The sequence below is a fragment of the Platalea leucorodia genome, assembly GCF_965183815.1.
Source record: "Platalea leucorodia genome assembly, chromosome: 4".
Lineage (NCBI taxonomy): Eukaryota > Metazoa > Chordata > Aves > Pelecaniformes > Threskiornithidae > Platalea > Platalea leucorodia.
In genome coordinates, this window is record NC_138826.1 from 113,050,306 (window position 1) to 113,070,587 (window position 20,282).

The 20,282-nt window shown below is 37.1% G+C and overlaps 1 protein-coding gene across 7 annotated transcripts in view; it reads left to right on the forward strand.

Moving 5' to 3' along the window:
- Positions 1–20,282, forward strand: part of SRPK2 (SRSF protein kinase 2) — a 152,547-nt gene that overhangs the window by 95,608 nt on the left and 36,657 nt on the right. For 6 of the 7 annotated variants that reach the window (XM_082308512.1, XM_082308507.1, XM_082308508.1 and 3 more), the window contains 5 exons: positions 5,751–5,902; positions 12,929–13,037; positions 13,586–13,673; positions 13,920–14,007; positions 19,596–19,702. In XM_082308512.1, coding sequence (XP_082164638.1) covers positions 5,751–5,902; positions 12,929–13,037; positions 13,586–13,673; positions 13,920–14,007; positions 19,596–19,702 — 544 coding nt within the window. Of the gene's footprint in view, positions 1–5,750; positions 5,903–12,928; positions 13,038–13,585; positions 13,674–13,919; positions 14,008–19,595; positions 19,703–20,282 lie in introns of those variants that run through there. The other variant, XM_082308511.1, reaches the window with a different exon arrangement.

A 20,282-nucleotide genomic window follows, 5' to 3' on the forward strand; every position in this document is an offset into this window, starting at 1 on the left:
GGATTTATTTAGAAAGCCTTCATTTAAGGCTGCCTCCAGTTCAAAGAGCTCACTGTTAGAAGGCACCTGTCTAATTAAGCTAAATCTGCATTTGGGAAAAAGAACAGGCAAGAGTTCAACTAGTAAAGCAGATACCATTTGAACAAACAAGAGAGAGATCCAAATAACTGAGTCCTTAAGCAGTTAATAACAGCTGGAAGAAACTTGTGTATAGAGATTTCAGACTTTAAGCTCTACGGCACCTGAAAGCCTTGCCGGGGAGCATGAGAGATTTTGCCTTCTGGAGCTGGAGGGAAGCGTAGCTGGAGCTCCTTCCAGATGGACCCACACCCACTCGTGGATTTCTTAAAGCTCACATCTCAGTGTTAGGAGGTTTATAGCACATTTCTTCTGATGTTTACCCTTCCCCTGCCTCCTTGTTTTTTTCCTCTTCAATTTGAAATTCCCCAAATAGCCTCTGTGGACATGTCAGGGGGTTCATAACATTGTTAGAATACAGTTTATTCCAAATTTTATTTTGTTAAATATATGAAGGAGTCATTTAACTTCCTTTTAATTGCATTTTCTATTAGCAAAAAATTTCTCTGGATGTGTTCATCTGAAAATCTTAAGGAGAGTTTTGTTTTCCCTTCAGATTGAGGTAGTTCTTAGCTTAACCCCACCAATTTCTGCCTCCCTCCCAATTTTTTTTCATTTGACTCAGTCTGTTTTCCTTCTGAGACAATGCTCTCGTAAAGGTAGGAGAATCAGGTGCAGGTTTTAGCTACATTCAAGGTAAAGCTCTGTTTATCTAAAAGTAATCTTTAAGTTAATAAATTCAGTAGCTCGCCATGCCTATAGTACAGTGTTGATAGAGAAGGACTCCTCCTGTTACATGCTCCCCATGGAGAACATGAGGATTTCTTCAAGTAATCTTGTTGTATAGCAGTCTTGCCTGCAATGCGTTATTATCCACTGATAATAACAATCAAACCATATTATTTGTCTATGAGGGTTTTGGATAAAGAGGCCTGAAATCTCTTTTGGGTTTTAGTAACGGAAGTCGTTCATTTGTTGAGGAAAACGAAGGAATGTCTGAAGATGAAGTGACTGCGCGAGGTCAGACCCAAGGTGCATCTGCGTTCCCTCTGGCCAGGAGCAGTTGCCTGGGGAAGCGTGCAGGGTTGGGCCCCCATGTGCTGAATCCTTTCCCAAATCCAGCAATCTCAGGCTGATGGGCTTCGTGAGTCAAAAGTGGTTTTGGATTAGCTGTCAGTTGATTTTTTCTTCCATGAGTTTTTCTGAGCCCTATTTGAACTTAGCTAACTTCTCTTATCCATGTTATCAGAGGAAAAAAGGTGGCTTTAGTTTTTAACATCATGGTGCATGAGTAATTTTTTTCTTTAGATTTTTTGTCAACTTGGCTCAATTTGTGTGGGGAGAAGCAGTGAACAGTCATTTCCTATTCACTTTCTCTGTGCCACTCAAGATTTTATAGATCTCCGCTGTCTGTTTTCCTGGCTGAAGAGTCTCGATATGTTCAAATGCTTCCCATATGGAAGGCGTTTTGTGTTTTTGATCACCCTCTTGTTTTACCTTTTCCAGAACAGAAGAATAGCAAATAACCCCACAACATCAACAACAAAAAACCTGAACCCTTCTTCCTGAATTTCTCATGGTATAATTTTCCCAGCATTTTCAGGTTTTAACGTTATAGAGATTGCTTTTACTGTTCGCTGTTCCCCAGTTGGAACATGGAGCAACATGTCCATGACGAAGAACAGTAAAATTAAGTTGTCAGTAACTTCACAGTTCTTAAAGTGGGCAATTGATTTTCTGTAAGACTCCATGCAGCGTTTCAGTGTATTTTGCTTCAAGTTCACTGTAGAGGAGAAGTGCTTCAGCTTTTCTTTTGTCTTTTACTAAGCATTCCCTCTAAGAGCAGGTCAAAAATAGGATTTCATTGTATTTTGATTGGACTCTGCTATAAATTTATTTTTGTCCATTTAAAAGAGAGTAACTAAAAGGTAAAGCATCCTGGCTAGTGTTTGTTAATTGTCTGTAACGCTTCTTTCAATACAATTATAAGGTTTGTCATTGTAGCCTCTGGAGAGTCAGTTCTCTGCATACCTCCTGACAGAATACTGTGAGTCTAGAAATGATGTGTCATCATCTTCTATTAATTAAGTGTTTATGCTTGGATGATGATGAATAACCTAGTAGTGGTAGACCACAGAGTACCAAGTGTTTACTTCAGAAAAAAGAAAAACAGATTTAGTATATGCCTCTGCATGCATGTGTTATCTAATGCATATCATTATACACAGCATTTTAGGAAATAAGAGTAATAACTGGAAATAATGCAGCTGTTGAATAGCGTGTTATGTTATGGTAGTTTTTGACAATTATATTTCTGAAAAGGAAAACGAGGTTAACATACGTGTTTGTTACTCACAGCTTTCTTAATGGCTGGATTTTTAATGCCAGAGATGTTTTAAAGTCCACTTTGAAGAAAAAATAATTTACATTCTAACAAATTCTATACTGGAAAAATGAAATCTAAGCTGAATAAAGTATATATTCATGCCATACATCACAAAGAAAGATATTGTTGAAACATTCATCATAGCTTATCTTTCCAATTCAACAAAAGGGCTACTAAGAAGCAGCAAAACTGGAATTTTCTCATTGACTGATGTCCTACCTAACACTGTGAAATTGTGTATTGGCAGAAGAGCAAGCATCGGTGATGCCAGGATGAGTTATTCAACTTGTAGGCAGAATTTAAGCAGCCAAGTCAAGTGTTGAAGGCTTGATCTTTATGTATACCCCAGAAATGTAAAAGTGAACAAAACCAAAGAACAATGCTAAGAATTTGTTTAAAAAATGGCAAAATAAGCCAATAATGCAGAATTAGCAGTCAGACTGATGTAGCTCAGCAGCATTTCTTTCCTTCACCCTTCTTCATGTACTATTATTTGATTGCTTCAAAAGGTGCAAGCAAAACTAAAAGGACAAATCAAAGATCTTCCTCGGTTTAAATAAAGTATTTTGCTATTCGCAGATGAAATCATAAATAACTCCAGAAGGAAATAAAGTAATATCTTTCCTTCCTTCCTGGTGTCCACAAAGGACAATAAGAAAACACTCCTGAATACCAAATACAACTAGGATTGGAGACAGGAAAAAAAAAATAACCCTTTTCAAAACAAAGTCAAATATAATAGCTTGAGAAAGACTCAGAAGCAGCTCTATTTTCTTAATCTATTTCCCTAGGAATAAATTCAAATATTGGCTTTTTTGAAATCTTGGGTTGTACACTTTCTCCCTCTCTTGGATGGAGATTCCTGGTATTCCTTGATGTTTATTTCAAAATGAGCGACGAAATGTGTGAATCCCAATTCCAGAAATGCTTTCAGTTCTCTTTAAAGTGTTATCTTTATCATGTGAAGAAACAGAGGAAATAGTTGTCTTAAGATAAAATTGGCACAACTTCAATGGGTTTTTGAACTTATGACCCCTGTATCGCATTACCCTAACCTACCCTAGGTTTTGCTCTATTTGTACTATCTTATGTGACCAAAGTAATAACATGGAAACTTGTGGTCAGAACGAAGTAAAATGATGGTACCGTCCAAAATAAGGAGTCCAAGGACTGATGGATGTGCCTGTGCTACCTGGCACACTGCTTTCAGATATATTGATGAAGTACAGGCTATTTTGCTATGTTTTATTTTTCTTGCTCATCATTAGCATTATTAATTTTTAAGTATTCATAGTTCTTGATCTGTGTATCCAAAATGGCCTTGTGCCCAGCAGATAAAGTTTCAAGGTTTGTAATGTAGATTCTTATACTATGATTTGTTTGATTAAAGCTTTCTGCCAACATCAGACCAGGGCTGGGGGCCGTCAGCTTGCTGACACCACGAAACCAGGCTATTGGAGGGCCATTAATCTAACGTGTAGTAAGATTAACTGGTCAGAGAATGTGCTGTACCTTCCATTTGCTGTATCGGTTTACTTTCCTTGCAATGTACAATACAGAGACATCTGTTGGGAGCAAAAGAGGAAGGATAAAGGCAAAAAAAAGCGCGTAATTTATGTAAGTAGGAGCACGTGCAAATATATTTATTGTTTATCCTACAAGTGGATCCCTTCTGTCTCTCCTATTCTGTCCTAACCTTTATGTGGTTAAAAATCACATAAATTTATTTGGGTAGATTTCTCATCATAGCTTAAACCATTAATAAATTAGTTCCAAATATTCCTTTTTAAACCTGACCATTTACTGAACGACTAGAAGAATGTTATTATCTGAAAGGGGTAGCAGGCAGATAAATTTGGTATGCGTGCAACTTCCAGTGATGTCCTTTAAAGCAAAGGCATAATAGCAGCTGCTGTGCAGGCGGTGCATGTTGCCAGTGGAATTTATTTCTGACCAACTGTGTACTCTTCGACTCCAAATGCTCTGTCTGTCTTGAACAATCGCAGTGTGTAAAAAGAAAAAGTGGTGGTGGGAATTATAAGGAGGAGGACTATAGGAGTGGGATAAACATACAGTTTTTACTCATGATCAAGGAAGTATTTGAATCTAAATTTTAGGAGCTGAAAAATTAGCAGATTACAGATTTCTATTTTTTTATTGTATGAATGACAAAATGCTGTTAATATGGTGTTTTTCAGATGGCTTCGATTTGAAGTAGGTATAAATGCAAATTATAGCAGCTTTTGATGGCACAAATGCTTTAAGTTACTTTACAAATGTATTTTGCAAGTTTATTATTTGGCGAATATATTTTTTATTTGTATGAAGTATGAATACAAAAAATAACAGCATCAACCTGTTTGGAGAAGGCTTTCCTAATTGTTTGATAAACAGGTATGCTTCAACCCTGGATTTCATTTTTATGTGTATTGCAAATACTCAGAATTTCAAAATGTGAGTAATTTGTAGGTGTTTAGAAATACCAAGTACAGCCTTTCTCGGAATAGGTTATAAAACATATTTGTTTTGTTTTGTTTTTGGTTTTGTTTTTTTTGTTTTGTTTTTGTTTTTTTCTAAACTGGATATGCAAGACAGTCAAAAACACCTCTTGGCTGGTGGTGTTGGGTTTTGGTGGTTTTGTTTTGTTTCGTTTTTTTCAATTAGTGCATATTAAAGCATGCTGTCTGTGTTCTGGGAGTGCATCGTAGCTACCTGGGAAGATTAATTTTTCTCTCTTACTTCCTAATAGCTGTTTTCAGTCTTTTGTATACTGATACAGCTTTCCATAGTCTTGGCAGCAGCTACAGATGAGGAGAAGTGCATTAAGTCATCTGGTTTGGGTCGGTGTTGCTAGAAGATTGTTTCTTGCTGTGTATTAATGAGATCTTTCTTCCTTCAGCTAGCAGGCAGGAGCTTTTAAATAACTTGATATTCTCTGAAAAATATCTCTTCTCAGTCATGCTCAAGAAGATAGGTCTAACATCTCATTTTGCTCATCAGGAATTCTAAAAGCTTGTCCGTATCTGATGATATACTTTATATATCTTTTACAAGCTGTTCCAGCGAGTAAGTCCAAATTCACTGGAGACCTGCTTTTGGTCTGGTCAGGTGCATCTCTGACCGTGCCTCCCTAGGGTCCCACAGGTGATGCGAAAGATGACAGTGAGAACATAAGTGAGACGCGCTTCACGGGTATTTCCCAAGGTGTTTTTTCCGCCCGTGTGAAGGGCTGGGTTACCCCTGTGAGGAAGCTCTTTACTAAGTGTGCTCTCTCTTTCATTTTCAGGCCAGAGCCTCAACAGAAAGCTCCCTCTGCACCTCCACCTCCACCCCCGCCCCCGCCTCCGCCCCTGCCGGAGCCCACCCCGCCAGAGCCAGAGGAGGAGATTTTAGGGTCCGACGATGAGGAGCAAGAGGATCCCGCAGATTACTGTAAAGGTGTGTGCGATTCAGCAGTGTCGGTGAGGATGAACATTGTCATGCAAGTCAACTCTGGTTCTTGGGAGGTTTTTAAAGACCTCATCTTTAATTATGGAATTTATTTATACAAGAATTATGAACAACTGCTCATTTCAGGTCCAGATGCACAACTGTCTTCAGCTTTACTTTTTCAGCTAGCTATAGCTTATTTATACATTTTGCAATAAACATGCAAATATTGCATCCCTGTTTTCTTCCTGATGTCCTAGTTATAACAATATAGAAGAAACTTTTCTTGTCTGATTTTAGTTATAAGAGAAACAAAAGCACCCAAACCAAAACAAACCACCCCTCACACACACACTCCAAAAGGTTCTAAAATGCCTTGATGCCTTTAACAACATCAACTACATTTATTTTTTAATCTATATCTTTTTTCCCTTCTTCTCTCACCTGCACCAGCCTGGGATGTTTACATGTGTCTTTTTTGCGTGTTGTCTTTCACAGCCCTCAGCATTGTCTGAGGCTCTCTACATCTTTGTTTTAGCTCTTGATTTCCCTAATTTTTGTAGTTGCTTATATTCGTTTTTTTAATATCATTAAATGTATAAAAACACGTGACTGCAATACAACAGTGTCAATACTTAAGCTTGTTTTAATGTCACTGCTAAAGTTGCAAGTCTGTTCCCATTAGGGTAAAATGTATACTGTACTTACATGAAAAATCGTAAATAACAGGCCTGTCAACTTTGGGTTATCTGTCGTAGCAGAGTTCAAGATAAGAATTTACTTTAGGAAACAAAGTTTTATCACTTCAGATTAATGTTTTTGAACAGCCAAAAAGCACTGTATGCACATTGACTATATCTGGTATTCTGTATTCCTCATATCAAGAAACACTTTGTGTGTCAAATATGATGATGTCGTCTTAATCAGAAGTTTGTATGTAAGCCTGGAGATGTGCTTTTTCAAGAATTGCTTCTCCCAGCCTGGAATAATTGTATTTTCAGATTTAACAATTGAAAGTGAACATTTTGGTGTAAGAAGTTTTATTAAAATGTGATATTTCAAATGTTTAAGTGGTTTACAGATACCAATAGTGAAAACCAAACGGTAAACTCAAACTAAATGTTGAATTCTGCAGCAGGGAAAAGAAAAACGTTTCGCTAAAGCATGTTTGTATTTTTTTAAAAATTATTTCTGTTACAACACATTTATTCCTTAAGATAACTCCTCTAGTATCTGTAACATCTTCCATTAGTGAGTAAGAATTTGCTGCTTAAACATCTGTTTACTTGTAAACATCTGTATTTCCTTGAGATTAAGCATTTCAAGGTCCCCACTTAATTCTTCCCTGAAGTAAGGGCTGCGTTTAATTTCAAACAATCCATTGTTGTCTGTGTTCCAGTATCTCTTGCAAAATGTCACCATCTGGAGAAGCTAGATCACAAAACAAACAAAAAAAAATAGTCTTAAGTCTACAGCCTGCTTATACGTTACCTGTTTAACTAGAGTCTCTGTGACTATAGCAGGTCAGTAGGGAGATCTGTATGCTTTTAAAATGAACTATGTGTTACACTAAGAATGCTTGCAATTTTCCTGAAAAATTAAAGGGAACTTCTGTACGCTTCAGGGTTCTTCTGAATCCTTCCGGTCTTGAAGCTCTGAACTGATGGAACTATATTAAAGATGATTCAAGCTTTGGTTCATTTGGATGTCATAATCATTATTTGTTTCTGCGAGAACAGTGCTTTTGTTGCTCCAGTAGATGATTTACCTGTTCTCTGACCATAATTTCCTGTAAGACTGATCAGTACATTTCCTTCTTTTAGTCTGCTGGGGTTGAACTGAAGGGAAAGTCACCATGTTGTATAAGAATCTGAACTGAATGGCCAGATGGGGATGATCTGGGGCCATACAGACTTTCTGTTTGTTTATTTTATGTTCAGTATGGGGAATGAATTAGTTATTTGGCAAAGAATTCCAGGGATGGCTTTTAGATACATTATTGCCATTTTTTGAGAGATATTTTATTAGTTTGAATATGTTTTTCTGTTTTGGGTAACCTTACCTGTGTTTACAGAGTGGAAGATAAATATTTGGAAACTATCATTTATTACTGGACTGTCTCTCTTCTTCCTAATTTTATCTTCAAAATGGCAGTCTCCCAGGATTTTTGAGTGAGGCACAGATCATACTTCATCTGTTCTCAACCCGAGTCTGAAATTTCTTTGGAGGGCAATTTTGATGAGGGAGTAGATAATTAATTTTTTTAATGAACTCAGCATTTTACCTGTTAACTGTACTTCCCATTGCCAGGGTATTTTTGTTACTAAATTTATTTGTATTCATTATTTTTAAGGATATGTTATTATGTGCTGTGCTCACAGCTTCACCATGTTACGTGGTGGTTAGTAAATAGTCATAATAGTATTTTTAATCAGGAAATTGGATTAGTTTGAATTAGCACCTGACGTGAAAGAGACAACTAAGAGCCATCGGTGTAAAGCAGGCTAACCTCTCTTTCCCGGGGGGCTTCCTCCAGGGCCTGTTTAAATCTGTGAAATGACTTCTGTTGGTGTCACTGAGTTTGCATTAAATGCTTTTCAAATTTTTGTTTGTTTAAGGAATGGAAATATCAAAAGTCCAACTACGTGATTTTTCAAGGGGTATTTAGACAATGAAGCTATTTTTTCTTCTTTTCTGAAAAGCCTTGAAACACTTGGAGATTTTTTTCAAGAGCCTGTCGTGTCATGGGTGTAATTGGAATTCTTTGCTTCTCTGATCATCTTCTTTGCCCCCTGGAGATGTCTCCCATTCATCCAGTTCACAAAGGGAATAATTCCCTATACAAACATAGAACTAGCCAGCTACAATTACCAATACATTCAGGAGACATTTAGGAATAATGATCTCATTTTTCTGACCCTCTTTCTTGAGTGCATGTAGCTCGCTAGCTAGCTGTGAGAGAGACTTTTTTTCTGTGTGTGCTGCAGTGAATAGCACAACAGGTTTTTTTGTTACGTTATCAGCAGTGCCACTTATACGTTGTATATTTTCAAATACCAATATTGTTTTTCCAAAAGTACATAATTTTTCTCAACCCGCTAATTTTGCATAGATGCTTTCTTGTTACTACTACTTAGAAATACTTTCTGTATCATGAAGAACTTAATTACATTCATCATAGGATGACACCAGTTTTTAAAATGCATTTAACTAAGCGTGTTGTTACCTGGTTGTCCACAACCTGTAAATGAATGTGTTGCTGACATGAGTAATCAGGGAGTAACGTGTACAGAACGGTAATCGATTATTTCTAAAACTGCTCCTGTTGTGGCTTAGGACAGTAGAAAGTATCTTGTGAACTATATGTGCTCAGAGAATATGCTACTGCTGTTGGTATCTGTAACATATGCTGGTTCTATTGCTATAATTAGTTATGACAGTGCCGTAGTGACCAAAATAACATGGCTTTTACATATATAGTATTGTTATTCTTGCAGTACGTAGATTTTACTAAAATAACTTCACATCCCCCAGTTTATTAACCTGTCTTTGGTGTCTTTGACTGATTTCCTCTGTAGGGTGTTCTCACTCCTGTCTGTGATGGGAAGAAACTGTCCCAAGTTTTTGGTTGTTTTTGACCCTTTGAAGCACAAGTATGCCAAAGGCTATCTGCAGAGAGGCAGACTTATAAGGCACTTGTTTACCTAAACTGTTCTTAGAAACAGACCTTTACCTGTATGTAAATTCTTCATCCTTGAGTGTTATGCTGTTAACGTGTCAAAAAAGCAAATATTTTGTTCAGTACAGAAAAATTACTTCTGGACATTATTTTATATACATGAAGGCCCACATACACCCTTCTGGCAGTGCAAAAGGCTGCATGAATTGTGAGTGTTTTCATATACATCTGAAGCCATATCATTAAGGAATGATTTAATAGATATAGATATAATAGACTAGATATAGATATAATAGACTAGATATTTAGAAAAATTGTAAAATGTTCCAGAAATTTTTGTATTGTTAAATTTTAAAATCTGTTTTGCAAACCATAGAGAGGTGTTAAAACTAGGTGTTAAGTATTTTTGGGTTTTTCTAATTACATCTGTTTGCAAAAGGAATAATGATTGTACAGAGAATAACATTTCGTACTTCTCACCATTTTCATGCAACGATACATTCAGGACAAAAGTCAGAAGAAACGATACTGTGATAGTGAATTATATGGAAGTGTTTTACATAATTCTTGCTGTCGGGTCAGCAGACTCGATTTGTTTCACAAATGCAAACTTCTTCAGTAATGGAAAGGTAGAACTGCTGTATGTTCTCTCAGCCTTCCACTCACATCTATCACTTCATCATCCTAGATGGAGTTTTATGGAAAGAATTTACCAAAGAGCAATATTTTTTTTGTTTTAAACCAGTCAATAGCTGTCTTAAAATATGATTATATTTATTCAGATTTTTAAGTATTTTTCAGCAGCTGTTACTGCAAGGATGGTTAAATAGACAATTAAATTAAAATTTTGTTTTGTTTTTAATGATTCTGTCAGTACGGATTGTATATGTGAGTTTATTCAACAAGATTTCTATAATAATGAAGCTGCAATAGACTTGGGCTTCATATGGGGCTGATGCTGTTTCTTTTCGCAAATGAAGTGGAAGCACAATCATCAACACTTAACGCTCAGTAAGTCTGTGTCCCCCCACCTTTCCTGGAGTGTAGATCCGGTTGGGTGGTCCAAAAGTGATCTGTTTTTTCTTTGAAGAGTAAGGAGTTCCCACTTGGCAATGCTGCGCATTTTTACTGAGGTTGACACCGTTCAACAGTGGAAATGAAGGTATCTTTTTAGGTTGCCAGGTGAGGTGTCCTGGCAGCTTTTCCCGAACGTTTCCTTCCCAGTGATGGAGGGGAGGGTAGATCACTGCCAGGAGGGAGTCCTGGGGCTCAGTCCTAGGCTGGGTCCGTATGTCTCGGTCCTCCCGTAATGCCCTGAACTAGGGCCTTCTTTTTCCTTTGCCCTTCTTTAACTGAAAGTGTTGGTGTCTTTATACCTAATGATTTGTGAAATGAAATATCATGTGTGATACTAAGTATACAATTCTCACGGGTTAAAAGTATAAAGATTGTTCTCATATCTGGATCTTCATAGATTTGTGCAAAATTTTCATGGAAAAGATGAAACTTCAACACCTTACTGCTAGGCAGGGGGAGCTGAGACTGTGCTCTGTGCTCCCTATGGACACCAGACCCATTCCTGTGCCCGGTGAACATGCTTGACCCTCTGCGGTGGTGTAAACTGGGAGGCAGGTGGACAGGGAGGTGCGTGAAGTCAGCACTGTGTAGCCGAGAGTTGCGCTGCCCGTGTGAAATTGTTTGTTGCTACCACTCGGCTCAGACTGGCCCCGGCCGAGACGAATACGTGTGAGCGGTGCTTCCCTGGTGCTCTGGCCTGAGCTGGTTGAGCCTCTGCCAGCAGTACTACGTGCGGGAGCCTGGGCAGCTGCAGCCGTGTCGGATGGGTCAGCTTTTGGTTGAAGCTGTGAGCAAGCCAGCGAGCGTCTGATGTCTGCTAAGCTCGAAGTTACACCTTAACATACACCTGCCGAAGCTGTGTGCGTGTTTTAGAGTTTCAGTTGAGACATACCAACATCTAAAGCAATACGTTATTTAAGCTTTATCATTCTGTTCAATATGTAATCTTTATAGTTCTATCGTACGATTGTATTAAACTTATGAATCTGCTCTGGAAGCATTTGAGAAAAGTTCACAAGTAAACTTTTGAACTTCTGATAAGGCAAAAGATGTTAATAGCAAGGAAAGGATATAAATATATCCAGATTTGATGTCGCTGTTCCACAGATAAAAAGGAGCTAAGAGACAAGTCCTTGTTTTAAATCGGAGAAATTAAGTGATAAGTTCACATTGTTGTCTTAACTGGGCACCAGTTCTAACAAGATTTTCAGGGGATTTCAAAACAAATATAGCAACTTTTAGAGAAAGTAGTCTGAGGTTTTCCTAATTTTAAGTGGAACAGTCAATAACTGAGGATCCTGCCAAAGGACAGTTGGGCATGATATTGTGAAGGACCAGAAAGAGCCGAAGAGGTGATTCCTTGACAGCTGCTCCGAGTCTGCTGCTGGTGATGTCCTGGAGGGTTGCATGGGGCAGCTTTATTATTTCTTTGCAATTTAGGCAAAATTGCGGACGTTATTATTAGTATGTTCAGGTCTGAGTAATAATCTTGTGTAATCACTGTCTTCTCTGGTTTGACTGGGAGGAAGAATCCCTCTTAAAGTACGAAGGAAATAAAAAGTTTCATTACACCTCCTCACGCTGCCTAGAAACCTGAGCTCCAGCCTGCTCTGTCCTGTTGGCCCTTCTGCCTAACGGGGCTTTTGAGGACCCATGTAGTGGTGTAAGTTAGGACTGCAGACTTCGGTAATTAAAAAGCATTTCAGACAAAGCCCATAGCTGCCTGCTCTCTTTTCTTCCTCATTGTAAAAACCTCAGATACGAGAAAAATGTATTGCTGCTATGGGTCAGGAGCCAAGCAGAAGAGCATCGATAAAGTCCGCATTGTTCTTAACATTTTCTCAGGAAATATTTTATTGCTGCCTGTATTAGAAGAAAGCAAATGGGAATTAAAACAATCTCCGCTGAGATTCTGCAATCAGCCAAAATATGTTGACTGGAGAAGCTTCAAAAATGATAAAGAAATAATGTAGATCTTTCCTGTACTCTCTGTGAAGTGAAAGATAAGCCTGGGGAAATAGAGAACAGATGGTAATATTACCACAAATAAAAGCCATAAGAGAGAAGGGTGAATCCACTCTACAGTAGTTAGAGAACTTGAGTTTTTTCCCTCCAGGCCAAATAAAGCAGAATTTTTAACATTAAATTTTCTTTAGATTTCCTATTTATAGTACAGGACAATTTGAAGAGGAAAATTTATATGACAAGAATAACTTGAAAAGCTGGGAATTACTGTCTGTTTTCTGAATATTCTTTTTCTACTCGTTTTTTCATGAAAGGAGGCTATCATCCAGTGAAAATTGGTGATCTTTTCAATGGCCGGTATCATGTTATTAGAAAGTTAGGATGGGGACACTTCTCTACAGTCTGGCTATGCTGGGATATGCAGTAAGAAAACTATTTCTTTCCATTCACTTTTTTCTTAATATGTTAGTTTATTTTGTTTGCAGTAGCTTTTGTTTCACATGCATGATAATGTTATGTAAATGTTTGCTATCTTTTTATCCAGAAAGATGCATGCAGTCTTATTTTGCTCTTGGTTAAGGGTGTAGTTTATAAAAACTCTAAGTGTAATTCTGTTTTCTTTGACAAATTAGTTTTGTTTGTTGAATTTGCATGTTGTCTTGAACATGCGAGAGTAAGCTAATGTGTTTATTTCTGTTTTATCTTTAATGAAAAAATATAACTATACCTTGATTGAATGATAAAACGTGTAACCAAATACCTCTTTTAAAGACATTATCATCAAGGAGACAAAATATTCAATAAATCAGGCTGTTAACAGGGTATGGTTAAAAGTTGTTTTCAGTGTAATTTCAGTGTTTTCTTTCAGAATACATTAGGTTACAAAATATTCTATTTAAAGTTTCCCAACCTTCAATGTATGTTTATTTTAGCTCAGAGCATGTGTTGATAATGTTTTTGTTCTTTTCAAGGGGGAAAAGGTTTGTTGCAATGAAAGTTGTAAAAAGTGCCCAGCATTATACAGAGACAGCCTTGGATGAAATAAAGTTACTCAAGTGTGTAAGTATCACTCATGCAATATAGTGCTCAATACCAATAATAATAGTAATAATGAATTTAAAAAATGCAGCAGAATATTGTTTTTAAACTTTTTTACTTTTTTTTTTCCTAAATAGCTGGCTTATTATGTGTTACTGTGATTTCCGAAGCTCCAAAATATTGTTTAACTTCATGTGGAAAGCTAACTAATTCGTATTTTAAAGTGAACTTTTCCCTAAAATGTCAGTGTTTACATTCTTGGTTTAGGTTCGTGAAAGTGACCCTAATGATCCCAACAAGGATATGGTTGTACAGCTAATTGATGACTTCAAAATTTCTGGAATGAATGGAATTCGTATCCTTTTGAAAACATGACATCTTCGTTAAAAATTATTTACTAAGATAAGTAAGCATTTAGTTCTGGGGCTTTTTTCTAGTTAGTCGTACTTCAAATTTGTAATGCAGAAACACCAAAATAACATGTAGATGCAAAGAGCAGTTCAGCGTGTAATGCACTCACCGGAGTGAAAGAAGCTTAGTTTTTCTAAACACAATGCAAAATAAAAAAAAAAAAATCCTGTGAATCCGTCATGGTCTGCTAGAACTGGAGAGAGAGAGAGAGTTTACTTAAAAACTGGAGTTTCACTGGAAAGGTTTGTAATAACCGAGGCTTACAGGAAACATGTTGTGCTCGACTGGTAAAGAGAAAGAAAGTGTCAGTGTCACGAAGAAGCTGGTTTCTGTTTTCTTGTGGGAAACATGAGGGCGTGGAGATTCCTGTCTTGTTTATGTGATCCTCTTTTGGCCAGGTATTAACCTCTTTTTTGGCGAAGGTTTTGAAGTTTGACCTTTGAATGCTTCCTTTAAAAAAATTTAAAAAAAAAAAGGAGGGAGACAAAGTAAAATATGACTGAATATTGTTCTCAGGGGAAATTTTGGGTCTGTGAATATATTTGATTTTAGAGTTGAGCTCAAGTGAGTTATGCTTGCTAATTATATTAGATATTTTAGCAGCTTATTATACTACTGTGCTTGCATTTACTGTTACAGCTGGTATTTTTGTGTATGCTTGTTGTGTCTCGGAGCCCTAATAACAGACCTCATTGTTCATCGTGTCATACTACCAGACAGAAAGACAGTTCCTGCTCTAGAGAGCTTACCACTAAGTTGATTTTGGTGATGTGCCTTCAGTGTTCAGCAGATCAGGCTAAGATGTTCTTCACCAACTCTCGTCCCCTAGGAGAGGAATCTAGGAGGTGACTGTCAGTAAATCCAAATGCGCACTAGAAAGTATCCTTTCAGGGAGAAGTGTGCAAGCAGTTTTCATCCCATCCTTCTGTCTCTTGACATTAGTTATGAAGCCTTTGGGTTTGTGATAATTGAGAATGAGTGTGTGGGGACAAGTGTTCTCAGTTACAGAGTGGGGGTCTTAACCGCTTTCCCGTTGTCCCATTTTGGTTTGTTTCCTAGTTGCCTCAGTGGTCAGCGAGCATGGTAGAAAGCTGCTTAAATGTAAGTGAAGTTAGTATAGTCTGCTTTTTTCCTAGGTTTCATCATCAAATTAAAACGAACTAAAATAACCCATACAGTTGCCAGTAGTCATTTCAACCTGAATATAAATGGTTTGTGATCAAGGAAATTGCTTAACACAGTGAGGCAAAGAACCCTGGTTAGGGTTTCTTGGTGCTGCTGTTGTGCTACAAAAAATAGGTTTTAATTTATGAGCTGAGATGCTTACTAAGAAGTATTTAATAAATATCTCTTTTTTGTCAACATAGTTAGAAAATATAATGCAACCAAAGCACTTAAGGTCTTCAGCTGGCAGCTGTACGATTGAAGAATAATTGAAGTTATTTTTAGAAATCAGAAATTGTAACTTACTGTTTTCATTGTAAAACACTAATATGAAATAGGGAATAAAAAAATGTATTCATAACTATACATAGAAATAAATGTTATCTGCTTAACAGAGCAGTTTCCAAATAATGTTCTTAAATTATTGCTAAGATTCACATGTATGTATGTATACATCTGTATTAAAGGTGAGAGCCATTTCTAAGTGTGAAGAGTACATTTTGTTAGTGATAATATTTTGAAAGCATATCCAAACTTTTTGAAATATAACACTTAAGTTGACAAAGTCAAAGGAGACCATGTGCTAGTGAAAAATAAGTGTTCAGATAGCTTCGTGTTAGCGGATTAAAACTGGGCAGCTGATTTGATTTACTCCATTTCAGTTTTACCTTCATGTTGAAAACTCTGGCAGTACAGAAGTTGTTTTATGTGGAAGGCAAATGCTCCTGCCTAGCTGAGAAGTACGTTTTTCAGAAAGGTGCAGTAGACAGGATGGGCTGATACTGGACTCAAATTTACATTACGGCTAGAAGTCTGTCGAAATCCTAGCCACCAGTGAAAATATGATATCAAGTGTCTTATGCTTTGAGTTTTCTTGTGGACAGTTTGTGCATCCTGAGTTGCATTGCTTATTTGAGCAGTGGTTGGTTGCATTGATTATTTGATCAACTCCTTTTTATCTTCTGGGGGAAAAAATCTTTGGTGCAGGTTCTTTTGGGAGGGAGCAGGTAACAGATTTTAACATTTTGCTGCTATTTGTTTCTGTTTTAAAAATGCTGCATTAGTGCTACATTAGTGTTATTGAGTTGAACAGCTTGAGAGAAATACAGCAATTTGAGAGTTTTTCCATGCTCTACTGTTTCCAGCTTCCTTTGGGCAAGTCACTAAATATCTGTTCCTTGACTGTAAATTAAAACAACATATGCTTCATAGAGGCTTGATTATTGGTTATGGAATGCATTTAAAAGTTAAAGCAAGACAGAAGAGAGGTGGGTGAATCCTTTGGATGGCTAATATCACAAAATGTCATGGAGCTTCCAAACAGGGAAACTTGTCAAGAGCCGTGTAGCACAGAGCTGGGAATGTGCAGAGCCATTGGCCTGCACTGTGTGTCTGAAAACAGTCATCTTTCTCCTAGGAGCTGTAATAAGTGTTTATATACAGAAGGATTTTAACAATGTGTGTTATGCTACACCAGACTGATATTTTTTTAGCTACTTGTACATTTTAAAAAGATTGCAATTATGATTTTTTCAGGAAATAATAGAATTCCTGAACTTGGGCACTTTGGTGTTCTAGTTTATTATGTTTGTCTGCACTGGGTATTTATTGAGCCTTAATAAATGTTTATTTGAGTATAGCATTTTTTTAAGAAAAGATTCAGATAATCACATAATGAAACAAGTCTTTGGAGAGACAAGTGAAAAAGTAAAGAAGGAAACATTCGTGATGCAATCAGACATTATAATAATTGTAATAAATTTATCTCCAAAGAATACATAGCATTAATTAAATGCCATAGAGCCTAAATGCTGTCAATCCAGAAGCAACTGAGATACATCCAGAAGTGTTCTGTGTTGGTACCAGAGCCTTATTTCATTTGGCTTAACTAGTCTTTAACCGTCATCAGATTTCTAAATGCTCCTGTAATGTGTGTTTGTAGATAGATAGTTACAGGCAGGATTTTAGTCAAGAAAGAACAGTTTTAAGTACTTAAGCCTGTCAGCTGATTCATGTTATGTTTGCTCTCCCTTTTGCTGCTTTGCTCAGTTTTCATCTTCCAAACATTCCTCAAACTGCTTCGAAGAGCATTTCATAAGAGGCATGTCTGCTGGGTGGGCTTCAGGTTTATTTTTTCTGGAGGACTTTTTGGACATACTCATCTGTCACGGTGTTGGTGCTGAAGGAGGATCCTGGGGCTTGCAAGGCTGGTTTCCTAATAGTTAATGTACAGCTTTTCCCGGGCTTTTTGTTGTGGGCAGTTTGGCTTACAGTTAATGTTTTTCAGGTCAGGATAGTAAATCAGAGAAGAGTCACATTTTTGCGTATCTACTCCAAACACTGAGCCTCCTGTATGTCTTCTCCGCATCCCAGCTGCCTCCTCAGTACTGAGCATGCCTTGAGTTTGTCCAAGTATTCCTAGCAAAACATTGCAATCTTTTTTCAGGTGGACATCACTTCTCTTTCTTGTGGCCCTCCCTCTCTTTGTCTGCCTCTGCCATTCCTCCTTGCATCTTCCTTCTCGGTGCCCTCCCCTTGCCTCTCAGCTAGTCACTTCCCTACACCCCTTTCTCTTCTGGTTACTAGCAAGGCTTAGCACTTCTGTAAGTGCAAGGAATGGCCGGAATGTGCATTGGAGAGTCTGCAGCAGCAGTGGTCTGAAGGACTGTGGGTGGGTGTCATAAATTTCATTTCTGAATGCTGCAGTGTCTTGCCTTTCTGAAATCTGTGTTGCTGTAGCATTGCAACTTCACTGCGTGGGCTAAGTTAATGAGCTCTGCAGAGCTAATGTGCTCTGCTCATCCTTTTTGATGGCTGTGTGCTTTACTAGTGACTTCTGTTCATTGGGTGCTTGTGTGGTAAAGTAACCCAGACTGTTTCCTCTTCTGAATGGAACAGAGTTTTTTTAATATTCTGAGTAGACTTGATTGATATGATTGGGAAATGACTCTTCATAGTCTCCTCTAATACAGGAATTAAGGAACACAAAGTGAGATGAACAGGTAGCAGCAATCAAAATGTTACAGTTCTTCACAATGTGCTTTGACCCGTCTTGAGACCTTTTAACTTTGGGCTAACTCCGGCATAGGGGATGTAGATTTTAACACTTCAGTTAGCTATATGCATATAGATAGGTACTTCAGAAGAATGTAAATACACAAGGTACGTCTCATTTTGACACAAGTTAAGGCAGTGACTCTAAGATCATTGTCAAGACTCTAGTTAATAAAACTTGGAGAAGTTAGGTAAGATTTCTCCCCTAGAAGTGTAGTTGCCTATGAATGGTCTCTGAGATACAGTCTAATTTCATCTATTGAGATTTTCCTGCAGTATCCATCAGTTAATTCATTTTCTGTTATTTGTATTACACTATTCTTTGCAAGATTATAGTATCATGTAGTTAAGATTTTAACATTCTTTCTGATTTCCAGGGACATTAAGGTCATTCCCAGCTCAGGTCTGAGGATTAACTCAGTATGGTCAAATTGTGTAATTTCTTGCCGGAATGTTGTGCATGATAAAACTTACAATCAGCTTGAATATCTGAATATTTTCTCAACAGAATGATAACCTACCTGGGTATATTAAGTGTAGAATCTCTAACTTAGGAAGCCCTTGAACCACAAATGACTGGAAGTTCCCACATCTTGTTTTTTCCTAATACTCTTCCCTGATCATCTGCTGTTGGCCTCTGTTGGTGGCCAATAGTAGATACTAGGTCAAATTAAACTTTTTGGCATTGTGTTTTTTGTATGTTGCTTCCGAGTTCCAGATTTTCTTTGTTATTGGGTTCTTTGGGGATTGCCATTATTCTCTGCAGTTAAAACTGTAGGTGGTACGAGACCCATTCTCTTACTGCTTTAGTCTTTGTTGTCAAGTGATTCTTAATTGAGCCTAATCAAAAACATGTTTAGTATGGTTCATTTTCTAAAACACTGTTGCTGCAGACTTTTGTTGTTAAAACCTTCTATTCATATCACTTAAAATTTATTAGAAACTAGAGATGATAGGCCAAATCAGTACTTGAAACTTTGGTTTCAAAGAAACCAAAAATGAATTAGTTATTTTTTTGCAATTACTTATTTAATTGTTCACCCTAATGCTATTGTTAACATGTAGAAATATCTGACAAGACTTGCATAATTAAAATGTTTTATTTTAATTTGTTCTACATCTGGGCACTGTTCTTGTATGTGTTTATATAGAATTGAAATGTAGTACCAAAGCATATACCATGTGCTGCTCATTTTAGGGGGAACTGTTTTCCTTCTAAACAGGGTGATGGTTGCTTTAGCTAGTATGCAAATGAACATTTGTGTTGATCTCATCAACAAGTTTATTTGGAAATTGTCCTTAATTAAATCCCAGATGTCTGTATGGTCTTCGAAGTACTTGGACATCATCTCCTAAAATGGATAATCAAGTCCAATTATCAAGGCCTTCCCATCCGTTGTGTAAAAAGTATAATTCGACAGGTAAGATTTGTTAATGCTTTAATTAGGTTTTTCCAGCATTGTTAACAGTTTGAAGGTTAGAATGATGATATTTCAACTGAACTCTTACTAATGAATATCTAAGATAAGATAATTTTATTGGTAATCCCGGCAGGGTTTGCAAGAGCGTCTTTCTGGATAGCCTGCATTTCTGCATGTTGGGTTTTGGGGTTTTTTTGTTTTGTTTTGTTTTAAATCAAGGTTTCCCACTGATAAGGGAATTTCCTGAGCTGCTTTAGAAAATAAAAAGTTGAAGCTATGATTTTTCATAGATGTAAGGATATTCATATTGAATTTCAGTTTTAGTTGACATGTCATGCTTCTTAATAAGATCTGCTGGAAAATAAAACATCAAAACAGTGGGAAATAATATATTATTATTATAAAACTGAACAAAAATTGTATCTCTCTCTGAAAAACAGGTTCTAAAGGAAAAAACTTCTTTGAAAAATTGTTGTCTATCTGTATTTAAGTTTTTGTAGAATCAGAGGGTTAACAAGATGAAAGAGTTCAGAACATTTCACTGGGACATGTTCTTTCAAAATATGTTCTTTTGCTAGAC